This window comes from Pongo pygmaeus, chromosome 4, assembly GCF_028885625.2.
Source record: "Pongo pygmaeus isolate AG05252 chromosome 4, NHGRI_mPonPyg2-v2.0_pri, whole genome shotgun sequence".
NCBI classification, from domain to species: Eukaryota; Metazoa; Chordata; class Mammalia; order Primates; family Hominidae; genus Pongo; species Pongo pygmaeus.
This window is the reverse complement of record NC_072377.2, coordinates 1457628-1483512: the sequence shown is the minus strand read 5'-3', so window position 1 is coordinate 1483512 and position 25885 is coordinate 1457628. Positions and strand designations below refer to the sequence as shown.

The following is a 25885-nucleotide window of genomic DNA, read 5'->3' as shown; positions in this document are numbered from 1 at the left end:
GGGGATACTTTTTGCTGTATTAAAACCAGTGCATCCCTGGCTTCTCCGCCATGTTCCAGCAGCATGAGCTTAGGTGTGTTAAAGGTGAGGTGCTGTTCTTGAACTTACAGCACAGTCAGCTCCCAGCTTCCCTCAGTGTGGTCTTTCCTGTGCTGTGACTGGTGGCCCTCCAACCTCGTCCCCTGTCCCCTCGTCACCTGTGTGGGGAGGCACTGCTGGGGTTGGGGCTGGTACCTGGAGACAGCAGCCTTTTCCAAACCTTGATTTTACTCTTGAATTTCACACTTCCCTCTTAGAGCCAGAGGAGTGAGTTATTTCCTCTTAAAAGATATTTGCCACATACAAGCTTAAAAAAAAAAGGAAAGAAAACAGTCTTGTCTCCCAGTTCTAAATGTTTTAAAACCCTTGGGGTAGAACCAAAGCTGGGCCAAGGTACTGGAGGGCAAGGGCCCTGGAGCCGGGGAGGGCTGGTGTCCAAGCACAGACAGTGGGGATGCCGCCAGGGCTGGGCAGGCGTGAATCTGCATGGAATGCCTGGGCTCCTTAGAGTGGAGTCTGTTTGCTCTCCTAAGCTACCCTGGAGGGGTTAGATCCATCTTTCTGCAGCAGTGAGTCATTGTCCCCATCAGGGAAGAGTCATGGTCACCTGTGTGCCATGTGAATCATCATTGTGACATCCTCATGCGTCCCATGCATCCATCAAGCTCAGCACATCCCAGACTAGACCTGTCCTGTCCCTGTGCCGGGCTGTCTTTGCCCAGTCATTGGCCCCGGGACCACGTGGCGCCTGTGCCTGTGAGGAAGTCTCTGTAAAGAGTGGGCTCTCCTCTCCCTCACCTAAGAGCGATCAGGTCATTTCTGCCTCCCCCACAACTGCCACCAGGCAGTGGCCTCCAGCCCCCAGCAGCCCTCCCCCTCTGTCCACAGCTGCACGTCAGGCTGGTCACCTCTGTCCCTCCCTGCACTCAGAGGAGTGGACATACTTGCCAGGGCCCACAGCCCCTGCCCACTCCTGTTCTACCCACTGGCTGACCAGGGGTCATCCTTGCCTCACAGATGTTACTGGTGGGCCAGGGGCTCCCTGCAGCTGGAGGGAGCAGGATATCCTGGGTGGAGGGTCTCCCACAGCCGGGGACAGGGCCAGGATGTGCTTGGTGGGCTCCCTGGAGATGGTGGCACAGACCCAGAATTGTGGGGACAGAGGCACTCCTGCAGCTCGCGGGAGTAGGGGTGAGCCAGGATGTTCCAGAGGGGCCCCCTCTATTTGCCCATAGTGTGGAGCAGGGTGTACAGGGCAGGCCAGGGACTCCTGCAGCTAAGGGGGTGGGACTTAGGCCAGGATGTTCTGTGTGGGCGGCAGTGGGAGGTGGGGGAGGGTCCCAGTATCTGTAGATAGTGCAGGGCAGGGTATACAGGGCAGGCCAGGGGCTTGGGCCAGGATGTTCTGGCTGGCGGGGGAGGTGGGGGGTCCCTGTATCTGTGGGTAGTGTGGAGCAGGGTGTACAGGGCAGGCTGGGGGCTCCCGCAGCTTTTGGGCCAGTTTGTGGCCCAAACCTCCCGCAGGGTTTGGGCCAGGATGTGCTGGTAGGCTCTCCGTATCTGCGGCCAGTTCGGAGTAGGAAGGGCCGGGCAGGCTGGGGACTCTTGTAGCAGGATCCCCTGATACAGGATGTGCTGGGGGTGGGGCTCCCACTACAGGGGGCTTGGGAGGTGCTCTCCACCAGGGCCCCACTGGCTTTCTGCAGATGTTTGTTAAACAAATGCAAGCAGCTAGAAATGCCACGGATCTTGAATTTCAGGATTCTGTTTACTCAGACCATGCAGGAGGTCCTGGCAGATTGGCGTTTCCCTGGGCCACAGCTCGGGAGGGTCTGTCTCAGGGCCTGGGCTGAATGGGAAGCATGCTGCCTTGGGGAAGGGTCCCCTGAGGGGAGGTGCAGTTCCGAGGTATGTAGGAAGGTCCTGTTTTGGCTGGAGGTGGAAGGCGGGGTCCTGGCAGAGCACGCAGGGAGACCTTTTTGTTGGAACGATCCCAGGAACCTGCTTCTCCTGAGCCCCCGACAATGTGTCACTGTCTGCATGGTCCACAGCCCCTGAGGTCCTCGGACACCAACAGAGCGAAATGCTGCTGCAGACCTTGGCCTGGTGGTGTACCTGGCGGTGTAGGGTGCATTCCTAACCTCGGAATTAAAATGTGCAAAGCGTGCACCTGGGGGTCAGGGTGTGGGGCGTTTGGTTTACTTGACCACCTGTGGGCCCCATCTGGACTTTGAGTCCCCCAGTGCGGAGCAGACCCCCAGTGTCCTGGGACACAGCCTGGGGCTCAGGAATGACCTGTTGAAGGAACGTACTGAAGAAACAGGCTGCCTTTCACTGCGAGTGCTTGGCATGGCTCTGCTCTGTGAAGCCGTGAGGCCCGTGCACCTGCGATGGCCACTTGTGCTGCTGTGGCTGCAGCACTGGCATGTGGACCCTGTTTGTTGTTTTTGGATATCGCTCACTGGGCAGATGAGGCTGGGGCCTCCCTGTGCCTGGCCTGTGCCGGGCCCCTTGTGCCCAGCATCTCCTGTGCTTCTCCTCCCCTCGGCCTGGAGGACAAAGCTGGTGCCTCCCAGGACGGCCCTGGCATCTGCAGCCTCTCCCCAGCCGCTGGTGGTGGGGGTCCTGCTCTCGGGCTGCCCATCTGGCCCCGTTCTCATTGGAGCTTCTCCACGGCTCCTGGGACTCCCGCCTCCAGGGCCCGTTTCTGCACGTGGGAGCTTGGTGCCTTGAAAGCTGCCTTCCAAGGAAATGTAATCACAGGGTGTCCTGCCCCAAGGGTGAGAGCCTTGTGGAAATAGGTCAGGTGTAACCGAGTCCCTGCAGCCTCCAAATAGGAATCTGCAGCCAGTCTCTGCTTTTGAGGCTTAGCCTATTCCCACAGTGGAACGTGTGCAGCCCAGAAGCTTACACTTCTGAGTTTCTGCTCCCTTCCCTCCTGTATTCTTGCAAGCACCTGCCGTGAGCCAGGCCCTGCAGGAGGTGAGCCCTCGGGGTCACCAGGCAGCGATGGAAGGGCCTCCCAGCCTGCAGCCTGGATTGTCGTGGAATCTCTCCTCTAGAGTGTGGGGCTGCAGGTTGGACATAGGGGACCTCATATGTAGGGATCAGAGGGACAGAACTCTGGCAGGGTGTCCCAAAAACTTCAGGGAAGGGGGATTTGTGCAGAGCTTTGCGGGTGAGGAGGCATGAGGACTGTCCGGGAGAGCATGTGGGCAGGACCCGGAGGCCAGCCTGGGGACCAGAGGAGCGGCTCTGGCACCTGCCTGCCATTGGTCATCTTGAAGCAGGAACTGGGGCATCGGCTGTGATGCTCACATAGCCACCCTGCCTGGGCCCTCCCTCCGTGGGGCTCTGCACTCTACTCCTGATTTCTCAGCTGAGCTTGCACCTCCACCCCACGCCCTTTTCCCACAGGCCCACACCTGGACGCCTGCGTGTGCCATCTTTACACGGGCTGCACCTGTGCTGTCTGAGCCAGGCGGTGCTGCGGTCTCCGTCGGTCTCGTTCTCCCTGCACCTGGACACCATTTGTCCAGAGTGCACATCGCAGGCGCTCAGGAAGTGTCTGCAGAATGAGTAAATGTGTTTTCTTTCACACACCTTTTTACTAGTTACTTTCCAACAGCACCAGTGTGTGAGCACCGTGCCCTGTGATGGCATCACGGGTGTAAGCCAGGGCGTCAGGGAGCTCTTAGTCCAGATAGCAGAGCCCCCGATGGGAGGAAGACTCCAGGTGAAGGCGTGGGCTATGCATAGCTCAGGGGGCCCGAGGGAGCCAGCCCACAGGGCACAGCCTCATTCCAAAGGTTACAAGGTGTCCAGGAATCTGCATTTGTAGTACACAAGGTTAAAAGTCTGAGATGTGGCCCCCCCCCCACGGGCACTTCAGCAAGCTGTGTCTTCTCCGGTGACTGCAGGGTGCTTGCCCCAGATGTTGGGGGTCTATGGCCCTTGATTCTACGAGAAGCACAGACACTGGGTGCTTCAGGGATAGAGTGAGAGGGCGGCTCTAGTGTGGGGCTGCTCTTGGGCCGGGGCCGTGTGACCCTGTGAGCCTCTGTGGGATGATGATGCTGAGCTGACAGTGACTCCGAAGGCGGGTGTGGCCGGCCCAGCGGCTCCATATCTTCCTGATTGCACATGGGGCATGGAGGGCCTGCCTGTGTGGCACCACCTGGCACGGAGCCCCACTGCCGCTCACGGGGCCGCACCCCACACAGCTCAGACTACTGTGCCTGCCAAGCCCTGTCCGGGTGGCTGTGGGGCTCACTCTACTGGCGAATGAGCAGGGCTCTAAGTGTGGTATGCCCTCTGCCACCTGCTGTGTCCTGGTGGTGATGTGGGGCTGCCCAGGTGGAGCCTCCTTGCCTGGCCTCAGCAGGACCCAGCCCACCCTCCAGACACCAGCTGAGACCAGGAAGTGATGCTCCTCCCAAGCCACAGGGCTTAGGGACAGCTGGGGTTGTAGCTCAACACAGCCAGCCCCAGCCATGAGGCTGCCTCCTTGGGGTTGTTTGCTGAGTGGCAAGCAGGAGGGTGCCACCATCTGGGAGCAGAGGACGATGCCCAGCTTTGCTGTGCAGATGCACAAGGCTGCTGGATGGACCTCCCTCCTGGAGGGGCTCTGTTCCTGGCCAGCCGAGACTGGAGTGGCCTGATCCCACTCAGGGATTCCCTGGCTGTTCTCTGAGCCTGTCTGCTGGAAGCAGCTCTGTGTTCAAGAGAGGAATTGAAGCAGTGTCCTGATGGCAGAGTGAGGGAGGTGAGCAGGTGCATCCTCATGTAGGGTGAGCGAGGTGAGCAGGTGACGTCCCCACGTAGGGTGAGCGAGGTGAGCAGGTGACGTCCCCACGTAGGGTGAGCGAGGTGAGCAGGTGCATCCCCACGTAGGGTGAGCGAGGTGAGCAGGTGCATCCCCACGTAGGGTGAGCGAGGTGAGCAGGTGCATCCCCACGTAGGGTGAGCGAGGTGAGCAGGTGCATCCCCACGTAGGGTGAGCGAGGTGAGCAGGTGACGTCCCCACGTAGGGTGAGCGAGGTGAGCAGGTGACGTCCCCACGTAGGGTGAGTGAGGCGTGCAGGTGGTGTCCCCTGAGGGGTTGGGGCCACATGGTCTTTGATGCCACGTCTGCTACAGAACCTAGGTAACTGGGACACACAAACAGCTCTCACGGGGAGGTCAACCCTGCAGAGCCAACCGTGAGCCCAGGTGTAAGTGAGGAGCTGTGCAGTCGCTGTCGGTGGTGCTGTGTGTGGAGATCCACAGAAAGGCCTGTGTGAGCATGAGCGAGTAATCGCAGTCACTCTGGCCTCTGCTTGCTGGGATATGGGGCCTCAGTGCCATCTTAGGGGCCCAGGGTTTTCTCAGAGCCAGTGCCCCTCAGACGCTGGTGGGGACACCCCGCAGGAGGAAGGTGTGCTCCCCCATGGCTGTTTCCAGAAAGCAGGACTAACCAGGACCTGCAGAAGCCACGGGAGACAGGCTTCACCCACGCTGCGGAGAGCGGCCCCTGCTCCAGAGACACTGCATTCTTCCAGGCCTGCCTGCCCTCCAGCAGCGGCCCCTGCTCCAGAGACACCACATGCTTCTCCAGTGCCTGCCCTCCAGGTCATGTTCCAGTGTCCCACAGATGCAGCACCGTGGCCCAGGCGGCATTGGTGTCACCCCAGGGTGCTACCTGCATGATGCCATCCAGTCCCAGTGACTACGCTGGTGCCGAAGGTCCCAGGGCCTTCCCTGTATCCCGGAAGCTGGCTCACAGGGGAGCTGGTTGGGTGTTGATGGGGGTTCCCGAGTCACAGGGTGTCATGGTTTAGACATGGCCAAGACCAGACTGGCTTTGATCCCATTCAACACCGTGCAGCATCCTTGTAAGATGCCTGCAGACTGGAGTGGGTTGAAAACGGTAAATAGAGTGGTCTAGGAGAATCACTGTGCTGTGGGACTGAGGGGCCGATTTGCAAATTCAAAGGGAATTACTGGACACACTGTCATCTTGCAGGTGAGAGCCTCGGGTAGGTGACAGTGCCAAGGGTTCTGGTGAGGACGGTGGAGTAGAGATGACAGTGGCAGGAGGCGGTGCGGCTGGTTGAGGGTTTGAAAAGAAAAACAGTTCAGTTTTAGAAAAGCTATATTTAATTTTAGATTTGAGTGGGAGAGCAAAGAAGAAACAGCTTTATAGATAGCAGTAAGCACGGGCTCTGGGGGAGAGGGGTTCCTGTGGGGAGGCGCAGATCCTCCTGCAGTCACACGGGGTGGGGGTGAAAAGCTCCAGAGTGTGACCTCACTGAAATCTAAGGTCAGGGAGACAATGGGTGTTCACAGGGGTGAGAAAAAGACAAAGAAACCCACCATACATTTGGCAAAAGATGTATATACATTTATATAAATGAGCAAATTACGCAAACAGAAATGGGAATACCCAGTAAACAAAATGTTGCTCCCGATGAAACTGTCCCCGCGATGTGGCCTGCGCTCCTGGCAGCCCTTCCCTCCTCCTGCAGGTCTCACCTGGGATCTGTAGCACCTAGGGTGCGGGCCGTGCCTTGGGCTCCAAAGGTAAGAGCGGTTGTGTGTGGAGAGAGCCCACGGCAATGGTTCATGGTGCCAGTTTTTCACATTTCGTGTCTGCTTTCAGTATTGTAACTATGAGAATTCATTGTGGGCGTGATCACTGATTCCATATTTGAATGCAGTGTTTGGTTTGGACCAGAAGGCATGTTATATGAATAAAGGTGTTTTGGTGATTGGGGAGACAGAAAAGGATGGCGTTTCCTGCCGCTGCCTTGCTCAGTTTGTGTCTGTGGGTGCTGGACGGTAGTGGGTGATTCCCGAAGCTCCCTCCAGCTCTCAGATGCTAAGGGCGGGCTGGTGGTGTTTGCTGTTGGAAGTGCCAGCTCCGTCTGATGGGATGCCTGAGAGAACTGCTGTGCTTTCAAAAGTTGTTCTTCTCTAAAAGGAAAAAGCAAAAGAAAATTAGACCTTGGACAGCAGGCGCCTGTGTGTGCTGCCGCTCGCCCTCTCACCGTGGGAGGAGTGAACGTTCTTTCGTGGATTTACAAGCGCACTGTCACATATCCTGTGGAGCTGGGATAATTTTTTCCCCATAATTAAAGCAGCAATGTTGGGATGCACCTTCAGGAGGGAGCATTCCTGTGAGCTGCCTCCACTGTGCTAACCGTAGAGCTTGGGGTGGCTGGCACTGAGCATCTGCCCCGGCCGCCGGTGCGGGGTGATACAGCCTCGTGTCCTTCGAGTCTCCAGGCCCCGTCCTTTGGGCAGCCTCCCCTCCACCCCTGCCTTGTTGCAGGTGCATTGGAGCCCCTTCACTGGCTGGAGCACTGCAGTGTGACATCTCCAACAAGTGGGCTCAGAGGGGCCGCAGCATCACTGCACCTGGTGGACCTCACCGCAGCACCCCTGCCGGGCACTGCGATGGCATGAGTGCACACGAGAGGGACCACATGTTCTCTGGCAACCTCGTGTCTTTGGGTTCAGCACTGATTGTGAAACGCCGGGTGATGCTGGGGCCTGGGGCTGCTTACGGCCCTGGTGGCCCTGGCAGAGACGAGGGAGGGGTTTGCCAGCTGCCCGACATCAGAGAGCCTGGGCCTGGGCATTGTGACCACCGGCGCCTTCACTCAGAGACTTCCAGAGAGTTCCAGGCCAACATTTGGATGGCCTTGTTTACATTTAAACCAAGACTCATCACTTTTATCCTTTTTATTATGGGAAATTTCAAATATATGTCAAATGTTTTTCTCAGCTCAGGCTTCCATAATAAAGTGCCTCAGATGGGGCTTAAACCACAGACATTGTTCTCTCACCATCCTGGAGGCTGGAGTCTGAGACCGAGGCGCAGCAGGGCTGGTTCCTCCTGAGGCCTCTCCTGGGCTTACAGATGGCGCCTTCTGCGTCCTCACAGGGCCGTCCTTCCCTAGGTGTCTGTGTCCTCATCTCCTCTTCATATAAGGACGCCAGGCAGGTTGGCTCAGGGCCCCCAGATGATCTCATTCCACCTTCATCACCTCTGTAACGGCCCCATCTCCAAATACAGTCACCCTCTGGAGTCCTGGGGGTCAGGACATCAACAGGAATTGGGGAAGGGGGCAAAATTCAACCCAGAACACCAAAGCAGTGATAATACAGTGGGCCTGGGACCTGTCCCCCAGCCCGGAGAATGACGGTGTGTGGCCAGGCCGGGGTCACGTGCACTCCCACTGCGCCCGCCCTGCTTGGCGCGGCTGCTGTCACAAAGGACCACAGACGAGGTGGCTCCTAAACAGCAGACACGGATTTCTCACCATTCTGGAGGCTGAAGTCCAAGATGCCGGCAGATTCGGTGTCTGCCAAGGACCCCCTCCGGGTCAACAGATGGCACCTTCTGTATCCCCGCAAGGTGGAGGGGTGAACAAGCCCCCTCGGGCCTCTGGTGCATGTGGATCAGGAGGGTCCTCCAGCTCTTCCTTGTTTGCTGCAATGGATATGGGCTGTGTTTTGTGGAGTTCTCTGCATTTTCTGATTGATTGCATCTCCTTGTTGTCATTGGGGTTTTCTGGAAGCTGGTGCTTGCATCTAGACCCAGAGAGGGTCAGTTCCCACTGGTCTGCTGTGCTGCTCCTGCACCAGGCTTGGCATTGGCTGCTGCTGGACCCCTGTCACGTGAGTGTGTGTGAGCTGGGTAGGCCTCGAGCCAGCCCTCAGGACGTGAGCCTCTGCCGGCTTCCTTGATTTGGGCTGCGCCATGCTCCTGAGACTGCAGGTGTGAGCCCCCGCGCCCGGTCTCTGCCAGCTTCCCTGATGTGGGCTGCGCCATGCTGTCCCGTCTTCATCTCTGCATTTCCTACCCGTGACCTGGAGCAAGCCCGGCTGAGGAGCCCTGGGCCTCCTGCTGGGAAGTGGTATTTAGCGGCCACAGTCTGCACCAAAGCTCTCCACGCGTGTGGGCAGGTCACTGCCTGGATGCCTTGGTTTATCATAGCCAACTTTCAAATAGTTTAAGTAACTCAGCCTCAGACTTCAGACAAAGTTCCCCATTAGGATTATGCTATAAACCCTCACTTATGGCTCACACACAGGGTGACCATATTGCTTCCTCCAACTGGCATTTCTCAGAGTGATCAGGGTCCTGTGGTGACAGCTGGTCCACAGCCATCAGCAGCTTGTCTTGGGAGGGCCAGGTTGCAGGTCTCAGCGTCAGCAGGCATCCACAGTGTCCTCCCCAGTTGGCTGCCGTGTAGAGGCCTGACCTATGGTGACCAGGAGCGTGGTCCATGCTCTCCTCTCTGAGTCTCTCCCCCTCCCCACATTCAGCGTCTGGCCACACTGCCTGGAGGCTGCTCCGGCTCCCCACGGCTGCCCGCCTTGTCCACGCGACAGCCCGCTTATCCCTGTCCACGACTTGCAGTGATGTCTTGGTTCCGCTTGCTGCCCCTGCTGCCTCTGGTGAAGGTGCCAAGGGGGCTTCTGTGGAAGCCTCTGAGCCAGGGTGCTGGGCCTTGCTTGAGTGAGGAGAAGAGACACCTGCCCTCTCTGCCAGGTGTCCCTGTGGCTGCAGGTCTGTAAACACACGCTTGCTCTCAGTGTACACTGCAAAGCTGCCTCGGGGAGGAATGGCTGTGCCCAGTGCCTCCACTTTAGCGACCTGAGTCTCTAGCGACGCTGCCTGGGAGACCGCACGACCAGGCCCCTTTCCTTAGAGGGCCTTTGTTCTGGGAGTTTCTGGTCTAGCCAGGATTTTCTAAGAATTTCTTTGCCTACCCAGCGCCTCCCTTGGCCACCCCCGCCAGTGCTGAGGGGCTGGGCTGCTGCAGCTGCCCCAGCCAGCTTCTCTCTCTGCAGCTCTGCCATACTGGCATCTCCTGGGGGTCTAGAGTCCATCCAGACCCATCTGCACCGGGGCATGGGGGCATGAGGAATGGAGGGATCCCAATGGGTGGACCTGAGGCTGGACGCAGGGGTGGGGCCTGTGGAGGAGACAGGTGGGCAGAAGTTGCAGGGTCATAGAAGCTTCTGGAAGGAGCCACAGCAGTCACCCAAGTCCTGTTCTCCTTGGTGAGGGCTCCCGGCTCCTGTGGGCAGGCCGAGTCTGGCAGAGAAAGAGCGCACAGGCCCAGAGCTGGGCGAGGTGAAGGCAGAGCGGTGGAGATGCCCGGGCTCTTCACCAGGAGCACTGCTCCTCCTCCTACCTGGGGCTCCCAGAGGCCCCCTCTCCAAGCAGTTTTCACAGCACTGCAGAGCAGAGCCACACCCTCCCCATCTGCTGGGGGCCTGGGGAGCTCCTCCCTGGACATGTTCCCTCTCCACCCTCCACTCATCAGCCCTGTTTGCTGAGGGTCAGCGATTGCAACTGTGGCCCACAGGCCCCTCTCTTTGCTGATGCTAAGCTCAGAAGCACGGGCCGCATTCCCTGATGCACCACGAGCAGGCACAAGGATGCATGGGCTGAGGGTCACATGGTCACGAAGTCTTCTGGGACGCCAACAGGAGCAGGTGCACTGACGGGTGGGGAGGGTCACGTGGTCAGGCATTCTTTCCCATACAGGAAGGAGCTGGTGCAGAAGGTCACTTGTTCACACAGTCCTCCCCGTGCACGAAGCAGCAGGTGCATGGATGCATGGATGTGTGGGGCGAGGGTCAGGTGGTCATGCAGTCTAACCCGTGCATGAAGGAGCAGCTGCAGGGATGTGTAAGTCGAGGCTCAGGTGGTCGCCCAGTCTTCCCTATGTGCACAGGAGCAGGTGCGGGGGTGCGTGGGCTGAGGGTCACGTGGTCGCACAGTGCATCCCCCCACTGGCTGGCCCAGCGAACCCTATGTGCTAAGGAACCAGCAGCTTGACTACCCGGGATGCAGGCAGGGCCTCCCCACCCAGGGCTCGTTCATGCCCTGTGTTGTTTGGGGATGGGGTGCTGCTCCCCCAGCCCCGGAGCCTTTCCCAGTGGGCGGTCCCATATGGAATGGCCTGGCAGTTGGTGCTGTTTCAGGAACGCCATGGGTTACTGTGATTTTATTCCACTCTCTCTGGTGGAAGCAGTGTTGTAGCAGAATTGGCTGCCGCGCCAGAAGTGGAGTGAAGCAGACTGTGGGCAGAGGCTGCCGTGGCCGCAGGGTCAGAGTGGGGAACTTCCTGAGACTGTCTTAGTGCTGCTTATCACTGCTTCATGGCGTCTGCCCGGGGAGGCAACAGGTTCTAAGAACAATTTATGGGAAGAAGAAACTTACCCAGTAACTTACTGTCGGCTTTTTTTTTTTTTTTTTTGGGACAGTTTCGCTCTTGTTGCCCAGGCTGGAGCGCAATGGCGCGATCTCAGCTCACCACAACCTCCACCTCCTGGGTCCAAGTGATTCTCCTGCCTCAGCCTCCAGAGTAGCTGGGATTACAGGCATGTGCCACCACGCCCAGCTACTTGTGTATTTTTAGTAGAGGTGGGGTTTCTCCATGTTGGTCAGGCTGGTCTTGAACTCCCGACCTCAGGTGATCCTCCCGCCTTGGCCTCCCAAAGTGCTGGGATTACAGATGTGAGCCACCATGCCCGGCCCAGCTGTCGGCTTTAACAGCAGAGCCAGGCTTATGCGCCCTGGAGTGGCCTCTTCCCAGCCAGTGGCCCTGGAGCCCCGGGACCAGGCGGGCTGAAGGCCGAGGCTGCGGTCTCCTCCGCTGCACTCAACAAAATATGAAACAGTAACAGTAGATGGGAACGGACGAAACATTTAAAACTAAATTTTACAAATAAAGGAAAAGGCTGCCCCTTAGACTTGTGGGATTAAATTGAGGTGGTCCTTAGGGGAAGCTGTGTTCTAAATGTGAATATCAGGAAATCAGGTATTTCTGAAAATAACAACGTGGGCTTTTCCCTCAAAAAGTTGAAAAGAATATTTGACTAAATTCAAAGCAGAAGAAAGAGGAACTAATAAGAGCCAAAATTAATATGATTAGGTCACAACAGAGAGAATGAACAAATCTGAAATGGTTCTGTAAGAAGATTGATAAAATAGAAAAATATCTGGCGACGTAGGTTTAGAAGTTTTGGCAGACACAGGCAACATTAGAAAGGAAACCAGAGAGCAGCCTTGGTGTAAACCCAAGGAGAGTGTGGTGGGCAACTTGACTCAGTTATCTTAAAGGCAGCTGGGAGGGGACCTTGGTAGCGGGACGGAAAAATGTGCCAAAAGCTTCCAGGAAGAGACTTCCTCATTGACAAAAACAGTGAAGTCAACCCAAGAAAAAAGAGGGACTCTAAACAGTAGGGTTGGAAACGGTGAAGCAGTGGCTGGTTTCATAGGGCGACCGCACGAGGAAGCCGCGGGGAGGAAGTGACAGGCGCGTCTTACTTAACAGCAGGTGACAGTCCCAAGCATCTGTTAGCCAACAGACCTAGCAATTCCTTTTAAAAAACAATCCTAACAGGTAGCTGCACAGCACTGAAGCTGGCTTTCAATATTAGAGAGACCGTGGCTGTGAGGTATCACGTTAGCGGATTAAAGTGGGAAGCAGCACATGGCTGTCCCCACAGATGCAGGAGGCACCCCTGATAAAGCTCAGCACCCGTTCATGATTTAAAGCAAAACAAAACTCATGGAGGATGAGGCCTGGGAAGGTTTCTCAGCAGTAAAGAACGTTTGCTGGACGCCAGTAACACGATGTGGAACAGTGACAATCGTCACCAATGGCGGGATAACAGATTTGTGGTTGCTTGGTGCAGTGAGCGTGATGCTGAAGCAGGGACCCAGCTAGAGTGAGGAGCAACCCCCGGAAGCGGGGAAGGGGAGGCACATTAGAGGTCGTCATCTCTTGCAAACCAAACATCATTTAGATCTGCGTACCCGACAGGCTGACCTGACCACTGGACACTGACAGGGTGGAGACACGGGGGGCCGTGAGAGTGAAATGCACACTGCACATCCAAGACAGCGTGAGAAAATGCAAACTAGCCAGTAGCAACTTCTATGTTGAGTACGTGTTGAAATGGTATTTCAGATATACCGGGCAAAATGAGGTGTATATTAAATTGTCATTCCCTGTAAATGTGGCCACTCGAAAGTTTAAAATGACACATGTGGCAGGCATGTTTCTCTTGGGCTATGCTGGTCTCCGTTGAGAACCCAAAAGAATCTAGGGAGAAACCAAGGAAACAGAGTGGGAGCGCTCTCATGACAGGCATCAGAAATTAGGGATGGCTGCCGCTTGGGGAGCCAACTGCGGTCTGTGTCTCCTGGGTCTTTTCTGTCTCTGCACAAAACCTGCACCTCAGGACTGGTGTTTCCCCTCACCCAAAGCCGCCGGCTCCCCTGCACGGAGTCTTTTCCGCCTCCCGGAGGGAACTCCATCATCGGACCCTGGGCTGCCTGGGATCCCGCAGCCTCGGCCTTCCCTGGCATGGGGGCCTGCCCTGGCTTGGGAGGCCTTCCTGAGCCCCCATATTGACCTGCGCCCCTACCCTCCCGCCAGTCCACTTTCCTGCGCCGGGTCTTCCATTGACTGGAAAGTCACACCTTCATTCTCCGTGTTCTCTGTGGTCTGAGGTCCAACCTTGCAAACTCCAGGCCAGCTACCTGCTCACGTCACCAACACTGCCTAGGGTGGCGTATGCACTCTCATGTCCACATAAATGATTTCAGGGGAAACTGCTGAGTGAGGCCTGCGGGGCTGGGGGTGCGTCTTGAGGGGCGGAGCTGCCTGGGGGTGCAGCCTGGGGGGGCGGAGCTGCCTGGGGGTGCGTCCTGGGGGGCGGAGCTGCCTGGGGGTGCGTCCTGGTGGGTGGAGCTGCCTGGGGGTGCGTCCTGGTGGGTGGAGCTGCCTGGGGTTGTGTACTTTGCCTCAGAGTGGCCCTTGAATTTGCAGGAGGAAGCTCCACTGTGTCTTTCCCAAGCCACTCGCTTGGCAGCTCCAGTAAGGAGGCAGGAAGCGGGCAGTGGGCGTGGAGCATGTCAGTCAGCACTGGTCAGTGTCCACAGCCATGGTGAGGGCTGGTCAGCATCAGCACCGGTCAGCCTTGGTCAGTGCCAGTCAATGTTGGTCAGCCTTGGTCAGGGCTGGTCAGCCTTGGTCAGCCTTGGTCAGCCTCGGTCAGTGCTGGTCAGCCTTGGTCAGCTGTGTGCCGGCTGCAGCCCCTCCCCAGCTCTCCACTCTGCGGGGCGTGCTCTCCCCCTGGGCTGGCCTCTGCTGGGTGGGGAGCTGCCTGGTATCCTACATGGATTCTCTGGATAACGCCCCCCTCTGTCTGCAGGTGGCCCTCATGACACTGACGCTCTTCCCGGTCCGGCTCCTGGTTGCCGCTGCCATGATGCTGCTGGCCTGGCCCCTCGCACTTGTCGCATCCCTGGGCTCTGTGGAGAAGGAACCCGAGCAGCCCCTGGCCCTGTGGAGGAAGTAAGTTGCGCATGTGCTGTGCTCTCCTCCTGGGCGGGGGGTCACGCGGCCAAACAGTGGGAATGCATTCTCACAGTGGGGTTGTCTCTCCACCCTAGCCCATCTGTCCTTCCCTTCTGAGCCCAGTGTCCACCAGGGCTGCCCCCTGCCAGCGGGGACTCGACCACCTCCCCACTGCCTCCGTCTTCCACGCCTCCGCCACAGTCCTGCTCTGAGGCTTCATTTTCCAGGGCTCTGCAGGATGTGTGGCCATCGTTTCACATCCTTGAGCACAGAGACCCCCGCTACACCGTGGCCTTCTCTGCTCCAGAACCTGCCAGGGCTCCCTGTTGCTGACAAAAGTCAGGCTTCTGGACACCCTCTCCTGGCTTTGTGACTGCCAGCCCCTTACCCCTCCCGCCTCAGACCCTCAGCTCTGGCCCTGCCCATAGTGGCCTCTCCCAGACCCTCAGGCTGTGAGTGGACGGCCTCTTGGGCTGCAGTGACAGGGCACCACAGTGACACAGCCCTCCTGCCTAGGGAGGTCCCCGCCTCAGTGGCCCCCATGCAGAGGCAGCTGGACCCAGTGCGGGTGCCATGGGCCCGGGAGGGGCCGTCTTCCAGGTGTAAGAGCAGCAGCAATGAGGGGAACGGCTGCCTGGGGGCAGGTGGCCGCTGTGGCATCTCCTGCCAACCTGGTCTTATTAAAAGTGGGCTAAGTGGGAACAGGTTGCCGCATCATAAAGGCCTAGTGACTTGACATCAAAATCCCCATTTCTGGCCAGTCTTGGAAAAGCAGAAGCTCTGGCCAGTGGGCCTGCTCCCCAGAGCCAGCAACTGGCCGGAGCCAGGCCCAGCCCTGCCTTCAGACAGGAGGCTCGGGTCCTCCCCCGCCCTCTGAGACTGCATGTCAGCCAATGTTGGCCTGGCCTGCTGCCTGCTGGCACCACCCCTCAAGGGCTGTCTTTCACTCGATTTGTGGACCTAAACTCTTCCTGGCTTTTAAACATGGAATATAAATAAAGCACACCTACCCAATGAGGAATACATCTCAACTAAAGATCCAAAACAGACCACAAAAAATTAAACTAAATCACAATATTTTCTTGTTTCATTTAAATTCCTAAAGCTGTGCTTTCACTGAAAGTATCTGCCATTAGCAAATGAAAATGTTGAGATATCATAATACTTTGATAAATATTTTCAGTGTCTTAAAAGTTATCACTCATGTCCTATAACCACAGCTCTGACAACCCTTCCATGTGTTGTTAACATCTCTCATCATCCTGAAGGGGCTCCCTGAATATTTTATTCAGAAACAGGAATATTAGTAGTTAATTGGAGGCTGCTGCCTGACTATAAATAAAGTTTTACTGGAGCACGGGCATGCCCGCTGGCCTGCGTGATGTTCAGGGCTGCACTGGGGGGAGTCAGGCCAAGTGGTTGGGGACAGAGGCCGTGTGGCCGTAGAGCCTAATTCATTCACTGCCTGGCCCCCGACAGGTGTAGTGGGCATGCCCGGGCCCTTCCTTTCTCTGGAAGATGTCTGATCTGTGGGTTGTATGTACAGCCGAGAGGCTGATGGGAGCTGACATCTGCCTGAGCTTCGGTTCTCCTCGATACCCAGGGCCACACTCAGACACGCAGTTAGGTGCAGGGGAAAGACGGCCACTTAGGGTCCCGGGTTTGCCGCACCGTTGCGTGCAGACATGGTGCAGTCGTAGTTGAGGGCAGCCTGGGCGTTGGGGGTCCCTCAGTCTGGGCCCTGCTGAGCGGGTGGACGTTGAGCAGCTCGCTGGGTGGTGGTGACCCGGGGCAGCCTGGGTTCTTTAGGGGCAACAGGATCATCATTGGCTTTGGTTCTTCATTTTGCCTTTCTAGATTTTTAAAATTCTCTTATGCTTTATCTTGAGGTTTGTTTTTGAAATGTTTTAACCATAAAATAGGAATTGGGTATCAAATATATAACCAAGCAAAGTAAATCAAGGCCAAATCAAAGTCAGGCTTTCAGTTTTGCTGAGTTGAGAAGCCACAGCTAGAAAGTGGGGGTTCTGTAGTGTGAAGCAGGCTGCAGGTGACCTGGCTGAATGTGGTGCTGTGGGTAGCAATGGCTTCATGGAGCTTTCCTGGCACCCTTTCTCTTTACTCCCCGTGTCCTTGTTGGGCCGAGCTCCCCACCTCCTCTGTTCTATCTCGGGAGGCAGGAGTTCCCTGCGAGCACAGGCTCTCACTTTTCAAAACAGATGGCTTGGGGCAATTTTCCATTTCACTCTGCTAACCCTGGTGGCTTTTCTTGTCTGTGAATAATTGACTTGGCTTCAACAGGCGATAAATGGACCACGACGGACTCTTATTCTAGCAGCTGTACTTCACAGATGCTTTCATATGTACATCTCATGCACATGTAAAATGTCCCATGACAGTGACACGTTGGGGTTTCTGTCACCTCTGCTTCATGAGATCTTTGGGCATCTGGGTCTGTGGAGACTCACTGTGTATCATTCTGTGTATGTGTGCAGAGAGGGTGTGTGTGAGTGTGCACGCGTGTGTGTGTGTATGCACGAGAGTAGGTACATGTGCATAGGTGTGTGGTTGCATTTGTGTATGTGTGTATGTGAGCCGCCGGCGCAAGTATGTGTGGGTATGAGAGTGTGTACATGTGTATATGTGTGTGCTGTGTACCTGTGTGTGTTGCATGTGTATACATGAGAGTGCATGTATATATGTGTGTATGGATGGATGGATGTCTGTATCGTGTGCACATACATGTACATGTATGACAGTATGTACAAGTGTATGAGTGTTGTGTCTCTGTGTACATGTGTATGTGTGTATATGTGCAAGTATACATGTGTATAGGTGTCCACATATGTATGTACATATGTGTATGAGAGTATATGTGTGTACATATGTATGGGTGTGTGTGTGCATGTGTGTATGAGTATGAGAGCGATGTCTGTGTATGCGTGTGAATGTGTGCATGTGTGTGTGCAGGTGAATGTGTGTGCATGTGTGAGAGTATGCACAGATGCTTGTGGGCACTCAAGCTGCCCGTGCTGCCTGGCATTGAATCCCACCCCTGGAGCCCCTGGTGTCTCCTTCAGCAGCACTGATGAAAGCTCCCTTGGTGCAGAGTCCTGGGCTTGGCTTGGTGCTTGAAAGGAAACAGAAGAGAGAACAAACCCTGAATTCTGAACTCCCCAAGGGGAAACCTAGTCACAAAAGCACCGTAGTTAGGGACGCAAGGGATCAGGAGAAAACTGGATTTGAAATAGCAGATTCAGAGTGTACCACTGAATAATAATTACGTAGTCAGTTTGGGAGTTAAGTTGGCTCACGTTATGCAGGGCTCTGCAGTTTTGAATAGATTGATGTTGAATTAAAGCATTTTTGCTGAATGTAAGTTAGTGTCATTCAAACCTTCCTAAAATAAAAATCTTAGGCTTTCAGTGAAAGAATGACACAGTTTCGCAAAAGGCACTATTTTAAGTTACTTTCAACACACACAGTGTTGTAAAAACCGTAGCATCGTTTTGCAAAACCCGACCATCTGGCGCTGAATCCTTGACCACGGGCCAAGTCCTGAGCTGGGCCAGGTCCTCCAGGAGCTGCCCCTTGGCTGACTGGACGGTTCAGATGGATGGTGCCCTTTCCTGAATGCTCTGTGTGGGAACACCCGTTCCCAGGTTTGGGGATGCCATCCCCATGATGACTCTAGGTACTCCCCGTATGTTGGCCTGGAAGTTGGAGCTTGAACTTGAGCATCAAGCCACTTTATCTGGTCTCCCAGAAGCCAGCAGCTCCTGCCACCTGCGTCTCAGCCTGGGGCTACCCCTCCACACCTGCCAGCCCAACACAGCCCTCCCACCAGCCGCCCAGGGGCCGTCCCTGACCCAGCTAAGCCAGCCCACATGGATCACCAGACTTGGCTCCTTGAAGCCCCACCAGACGTGGCCCCAGGGCCCCTTCCCTTGCCCTGCCCCACCAGCCTGGCACTGTAGCCAGCACTCAGGCTGTGTACATGTGTATAGGTCCTCTCCAGGGCCGGCTCCACTCTGCCTCTTGCCTCCGCTCTGCCTCTTTCCTCCGCTCACAGCAGAACATTTGGAACCTGCAGAGTTGGGGCCTGCGCCTGCCCCTCACGCTTAGACATGTGGGCCTCCCCCGCCCACCTCCGCATGCCAGCTGGGTTGAGGAGATGCAGGCCTCAGCGGCCTTCCTCCTTTTCCCCCTGCATGTTCTGGGAGATTTCCTCCTCCTCATTTCCCAGGCTGTCCTGTGAGTTGTTTGTCTCCACAGTGCGAGTCTTGGTTTCTGAGAATGTTTTCTTGTTCTTTGATGCTCCTCAGCACCCTGTTCTTCCTGACTTTCTTGGCGAGTGTGGTGGATGTTTTGCACCCCTCTTCTGATACCCACCCTTTCTGTCTCCTTGGGGTCAGTCCTCTGCTTCTCTGCCATGCAGCTGCTCTGCTCACACGTCTCAGGATTCTTGGGTGTCGTCCATGTGAGGACGGTAGGACGGAGTGGATTTCCCGGGGGTGCTGATGGAGATCCCCGCTCCTGTGTATGCAGATAGATCCGTCTCCCGATTCACATTCCCCTGGGAACGGGCTGCTGAGGCACCTGAGCACCTTGGGCTTGTGCTGGCTCCCTTTGCCTTGGGGTGAGTGGCTACTGGGTCCCCAACCCCACAGCGAGTGGAGCTTTTCTCTGAGGCTGTCATCCACACCAGCAGTCCGGGTTTTCACATGTGGATAGTTTGGGTATAAAATTCCTCCAAGATCTTTAGAGAAGAGCGGAGGCTGCTTTTTCCCTGCCCCGACACCCAGTACATTTCCCCTGAGCACCGTCTGTCCCTGCAATTCGATTTGGGGGCTGGGAGGTGTGTTCCTCCAAGGGTCGCCCGGGTTTTAATCCCTTTTTTCCTGCTGTCCTCTCTCCTACCCCTGAACCTGCCCGGGACCGGCTCCTATGCCTGCCACAGCCTCCTCTGCAGCTGAGCCTGCCCGGGACCGGCTCCTGTGCCCGCCGCAGCCTCCTCCACAGGCTCACTTCTCCCTCCCCGACTGCCTTGTTTCTTCCATCTTAGGCATCAATTGCTGTCTGTTGGCTTTTATTTTTGTACGTGTTTTTTTTTTTTTTTTTTTTTTTGTGGAAAATAACATGCGTACGGAAGACTACATCTTTATTTTTTAGTTTAGATTAGTTTTCTTCAGATGGAGTCTCACTCTGTTGCCCAGGCTGGAGTGCAGTGGCGCAATCTCGGCTCACTGCAACCTCCGCCCCTTGGGTTCAGGCAGTTCTCCTGCCTCAGCCTCCTGAGTGGCTGGGATTACAGACGCATGCCACCACGCCCAGCTAATTTTTGTATTTTTAGTAGAGACAGGGTTTCACCATGTTGGCCAGGCTGGTCTTGAGCTCCTGACCTCAAGTGATCCACCTGCCTTGGCCTCCCGAAGTGCTGTGATTACAGGCGTGAGCCACCATGCATAGCCAGAAAAGTACATTTTTAAATGTGCAGCTGAACAGGTGGTGAAGAAGTGCACGCCTGTGTAATCCCCCCTCCTCTAGAAAAGCAGCACCCTGGGTTGGTCCCCAGTGTCTCCATGTGTAACTACACCATTGTTTATCATCCGCATACACAAAGGCCATTCCAAGGTGGCCCCACGAGAGGAGGCTCTGTGCTCTCCTAGCGACCGCCTTGGCTCAGATCCATGGGGACCCCTGGCCTGGAAGTCTTCTGAGAGGATCATCCGTCCCAGGGGAATGTGAATCCCGTAAGGCTTCAGGCTCTTGTTTCTCTGTGCAGAAGTTTTACCCAGTGTGATCGCCCACTTAACCCAGTGGCTGAGTGAGACGTGGCTTTTCATGAGGCTGAATCATGTTCTCCGTGTGCGTGGCCTGTGGCTTCTCACACACCGTGCCGTCTGCCGCGTGTCAATTCCCTGACGTGTGGAATAACAGCCTGATCTGTAGCCTCATATGAAAGAGGATACACACATTTAAAAGGCTAAATTTGTACCTATTTTAAAAAGAGATAAAGAGTACACAAATTCAGTTAACCTAGGCTGATTTTTACTTTATTTTCCAAATTTATTGGCCATCTAATTTCTTCCAGAAACAGCTCACTGTAATAACACAACGCCTGGTTGTGGGAACCCCGGGCTTCCTGTGGAGATGAGATGGGGAAGTTCACACGCAGGTCTCAGCTTCCGCCCTCAGCTCTGAGCCCCCTCCATATTTCGATACACGTTTTAGGTGTTTTAATGTTTTTCCCATTTCAAAATGATAGCATGCTGATAAGTTGCTAACATGAAGATCCGGAGGTCTTCTGGCCTGGGACTTGTGCTGTCTGTGTTCCGGATTCTCATGTTGTCTTAGCGCTGCCTGTCACGTGGCCGTGACCACCACACAGGGCCCCGCGGCCTCCTTCCTAGGTGAGAGCGCAGCCAGCGAGGGCCGCGCGGCCTCCTTCCCGGGTGAGAGCGCAGCCAGCGAGGGCCCCGCGGCCCCCTTCCCAGGTGAGAGCGCAGCCAGCGAGGGCCCCGCGGCCTCCTTCCCGGGTGAGAGCGCAGCCAGCGAGGGCCCCGCGGCCTCCTTCCCGGGTGAGCGCAGCCAGCGAGGGCCCAGCGGCCTCCTTCCTAGGTGAGAGCGCAGCCAGCGAGGGCCCCGCGGCCTCCTTCCCGGGTGAGAGCGCAGCCAGCGAGGGCCCCGCGGCCTCCTTCCCGGGTGAGAGCGTAGCCAGCGAGGGCCCCCGCGGCCCCCTTCCCGGGTGAGAGCGCAGCCAGCGAGGGCCGCGCGGCCTCCTTCCTAGGTGAGAGCGCAGCCAGCGAGGGCCCCGCGGCCTCCTTCCCGGGTGAGAGCGTAGCCAGCGAGGGCCCCCGCGGCCCCCTTCCCGGGTGAGAGCGCAGCCAGCGAGGGCCGCGCGGCCTCCTTCCTAGGTGAGAGCACAGCCAGCGAGGGCCCCGCGGCCTCCTTCCTAGGTGAGAGCGCAGCCAGCGAGGGCCCCGCGGCCTCCTTCCTAGGTGAGAGCGCAGCCAGCGAGGGCCCCGCGGCCTCCTTCCCGGGTGAGAGCGCAGCCAGCGAGGGCCCCCGCGGCCCCCTTCCCGGGTGAGAGCGCAGCCAGCGAGGGCCCCCGCGGCCCCCTTCCCGGGTGAGAGCGCAGCCAGCGAGGGCCCCGCGGCCCCCTTCCCGGGTGAGAGCGCAGCCAGCGAGGGCCCCCGCGGCCCCCTTCCCGGGTGAGAGCGCAGCCAGCGAGGGCCCCCGCGGCCCCCTTCCCGGGTGAGAGCGCAGCCAGCGAGGGCCCCCGCGGCCCCCTTCCCGGGTGAGAGCGCAGCCAGCGAGGGCCCCGCGGCCCCCTTCCCAGGTGAGAGCGCAGCCAGCGAGGGCCCCCGCGGCCCCCTTCCTAGGTGAGAGCGCAGCCAGCGAGGGCCCCCGCGGCCCCCTTCCTAGGTGAGAGCGCAGCCAGCCAGGGCCCCGCGGCCCCCTTCCCGGGTGAGAGCGCAGCCAGTGAGGACACAGGCGGAGGCCAGGAAGGCGCGGCGTCTTTTCTTCCCTCAAGCAGATGTCCCAGCGGCGGCGACCACAGGAAGCCCGTGGCCTGGACTGCGCCCTGGAGGGCCCTCCCGTGGGACCGACCCTGTGCCTCACACAGCCTCCGAGACCGGACCCGTGCCCGTGTGCCCGCGTGACGCAGCGCCCTCTTTTGCAGGGTTGTGGACTTCCTGCTGAAGGCCATCATGCGTACCATGTGGTTCGCCGGCGGCTTCCACCGGGTGGCCGTGAAGGGGCGGCAGGCGCTGCCCACCGAGGCGGCCATCCTCACGCTCGCGCCTCACTCGTCCTACTTCGACGCCATCCCTGTGACCATGACGATGTCCTCCATCGTGATGAAGGCAGAGAGCAGAGACATCCCGATCTGGGGAAGTGAGTGAGACACCCCTGCTGGGAGTGAGGGACCCTGCCCTGCTGGGAGTGAGAGATCCCCCTGCCGCTGAGAATAAGAGATTCCCCTCCTGCTGGGAGTGAGGGTCCCCCCTCTGTTGGGAATGAGTGAGACCCCCTCTGCTGCTGGGAGTGAGGGACTCCCTGCTGGTTTTGAGGGACCCCCCCTTCTGGGAATGAGAGATCCCTCCCTGCTAGGAATGAGGGACCCCCACTTACTGGAAATGAGTGAGACCCCCCTGCCGGGAGTGAGGGACCCCCCCCCCGCACGCTGCTGGGAGTGATTGAGCCCCCCCTGCCAGGAGTGAGGGACCCCCCTCCAGCTGCTGGGAGTGATCGAGCCCCCCCTGCCGGGCACATTGGCCTTGTGCCCCATTTTCTGTGTTGTGGTTTCCTGTGTAATTTTCATTGTTATTTTATTTTTATTGGTAATTGTTATTTATTTTATTGTAATTGTTATTTTTATTGGTACCTGAGTGCCCTCACTATCATAACAGGCTACAGTGCTTGCTCCAGGTCTGCTTGGCAAGGGTGGCTCACCTTTATCAGATGGCAGTTCTGGAAGTCTTTGGGAGCAGGTCAGCAGGGCTGCCCATGCCCTGGGGCTGTGCCGTGAACCCAGGGGCCTGATCACCTGGTGCTGCCGTGACCCCTCCCGAAAGCCGGGGACTCACTGCAGCAGAGATTCACCCTCTCGTCATCTGGGGACCAGATGTTCAAAATCAAGGCGTCTCTGGGCCGAAGGCCCTGTGGGGCCCCTTCCTGCCTCTTCCTCCTCTGGGGTCTGCAGGCGATCCTGGGCTGTGGCTGCGTCACTCTGACTCTGCCTCAGTGGTCGACTGGCCTGGCTCCCTCCAAGTGTCTCCTCCGTGTGTCTCTTATAAGGTCCAGTCATTGGGTGATCCAGGATGCTCTCGTCTTGAGATCCTTAACGAGTTACCTCTGTAAAAACCTTTTTCCAAATAAGGCCCCATTCAGAGGTTCCAGGGTCAGCATGTGGACCCATCTTTGGGGGCCGCGTCCCATGGACCCACTGCTCTGGGAGGACTGTAGGGAGCCCTGGAGCCCTGCATGGCCCCTCACCCACTTGTGCACAGCCCTGACCCACCAGAGCTCTGTCCTCGGTGCTCTTCAGGGCAGCTGGGCCTGTTCTGTCCTCGTGCTTCCTTCACAGGCGCCCTCAGCACAGCACAGCACGTTCTGGGGCACAGCGGGTCCTGGGTTGGCAGTGGGCGGTTCTGAGGGAAGGAGCTGCTGGGAGGAGGGGCGTCGCCTGTGGCCAGGGCCCTCACCTGGGCGCTCCTGCTGGCTGTTTCCATGCAGCACCTAACGTTAGCATTCATGTGACAGTTTTCTAGAGAATATCTGGGGGGACACATTCAGTCTGTGGTGCTGACCCCTGAGGGTGGTGGCCACAACTGGGACAGGAAGGCTGGAAGTGGGGTGAGGAACCCCGGCACGGCCCGTGGGGGATTGGGCCTGCAGCAGCTGGAGGGTGTCCAGACCGTGCCTGCAGCTGGGCAGTTGTGGGTGGCCTGAGTCTGCCTGGGTCAGGCTTGGAAATCGGGGATGGTCCTTGGTGGGACTGGAGGGCTCACTGCACTCAGCTGGCTGGGGAAGCCTGGAGGAGGCTGGGCTGCAGGCACCGTCCGAGTGATGGCCTTGGCTCTCACATGCAGGTTTCCCCGCTCTGCAAGCTCCACAGGCTCATGGGGCAGCCGCAGCTCCACTGAGCACCCTTTGCATCCTGTGGTTCCGGCATACCCAGGAAACCACGTTTGTGCCCCCACCGTGGCAAAGGCCCGTGGTCGTTCGTCATCTGCTCAGGGAGGGGGATTGTGGAGCTGTGTGCCCAGGCACCCTCGCAGCTGCAGGGGTCCTTGGATAGGGGGACTGGCCCACCCAGAGTGAACCTGAGCATTGGCCGGGCTCTCCCTGTGCCCCTTGGTGCCTCCCTGTGGAGATCGCCAGCACGAAGGAGTGTTTGGTGCGGTGACGCTGGACGTTGTAGTCTCATCTTTCTAGAGGCCCGGGATTCCACCTCTTCTGGACCAACCCAGGGACCCAGCACTGACCTTCATCTCAGCGCAGCAGGAAGAATGGCCACAGCCATGCTGCTGTGTGCGGGGCCCTCGTGGAGCCCTGTGTGTTTCTTGTCATTTCAGAGATAATCCACGGACCTGCGAGGGAGAGGATAGTGACAAACAAGCTTATCAGAAATTTTCGTTAGAATTCAGACTTAGCGGGAACCACATTTTGCTCCCTGCTGTCCTGGCCTGAAAGGGCAGTCATACTGGGGCGTGGCTGACGACTCCTCTACTGCGCACCTGGAGCACCCTCTGATTCGGGAGCTCAGAACCATCTCCCCAGGCCCCAGCTCAGAGACGTCTCCCCAGGCTCCAGCTCAGAGATGTCTCCCCGGGTTCCAGCTCAGAGACGTCTCCCCTGGCCCCAGCTCAGAGACATCTCTCCTTGTCCCAGCTCAGAGATAATCTTCCCCCATCCCAGCTTAGGGACATCTCCCAGGTTTCCAGCTCAGAAACATCTCCCGTGGTCCCAGCTCAGAGACATCTCCCTGGTTTCCAGCTCAGAGACATCTCCCTGGTTTCCAGCTCAGAGACATCTGCCCTGGTCCCAGCTCAGAGACGTCTCCCAGGTTTCCAGCTCAGAGACATCTCCCCGGTCCCAGCTTGTGGTGACTTCTGGTTCCTCTCATGGACCCTTTGACAGCTCGCAACTTTGTTGAAGAAATGAATGTCGAAAATGTTCAAAATATTTTCACTTTTAGATGTATCAATACCAATTAGAGTGATCAACCAGGTGGATTTTTTCCTTTTCACATTCTTAGTTTCCTTTCAGTGACCTTCATATCCGCACCATCCATTTACAAACCTTGTCAAGGAAAGTTTGAGGCTCAAATGCCCAAAAGATGGCAGAACGCTGTCACCTTCTTGCTGGCAAAATGCACCAGTCTCAGTGTGGCTGTGCACACGGCGTGGTGATGTCCTTCCCTCTTCAGGGCTCCCGAGGAGGAGCTGCCTCTCCTTGCTGTCCTCACCACCCAGTTCTCAGTGTGAAACGCACACTGGGCAACTCACATGAAGACACATGGCCCAAGACTTCACTCGGATACAGAGTCCTCACCCTGCACCCCCCACATTTACCCTCGGACCCATCTGAGTGTGAAACGCCCCGACGTCACTGTTCTGTTCTTTGCTGTTATAGACAACTTCTGAAATCTCCACTCTGTTCATGAAACAAACCAGCTGACAAGATCGCGAAGGTGGCAGGGTGGCATCTCCAGACCCCGTGTGCCCCGGGATGACCTTGGGACGCTTTGGCCAAAACAGTGGGCACCAAAAGACCACGCAGTCAGGGCCGTTTCTTTCACGTGTGCGCCATCCTGCGAGACGACTCCGCCATTCTTCCCTTCCTTCTGATTTCGTCCTTTTTAGCAGAGTTGGGAATAACCGATGAGCAAGGATGGGATAGTACTGGAATCGTGAAAAAGCACAATGATTCAAGGCATAGGAAAGACCACAGAGACCCAA

General features: G+C 57.2%; 1 protein-coding gene across 2 annotated transcripts in view; it reads left to right on the top strand.

Moving 5' to 3' along the window:
- LPCAT1 (lysophosphatidylcholine acyltransferase 1) overlaps positions 1 to 25885 on the top strand; it is a 62534-nt gene that overhangs the window by 7115 nt on the left and 29534 nt on the right. For both annotated transcript variants that reach the window (XM_054488612.2, XM_063664634.1), the window contains exons 2-3: positions 14269 to 14411; positions 22102 to 22316. In XM_054488612.2, the coding sequence (XP_054344587.1) occupies positions 14269 to 14411; positions 22102 to 22316 (358 nt within the window). The remainder of the gene's footprint in view (positions 1 to 14268; positions 14412 to 22101; positions 22317 to 25885) is intronic.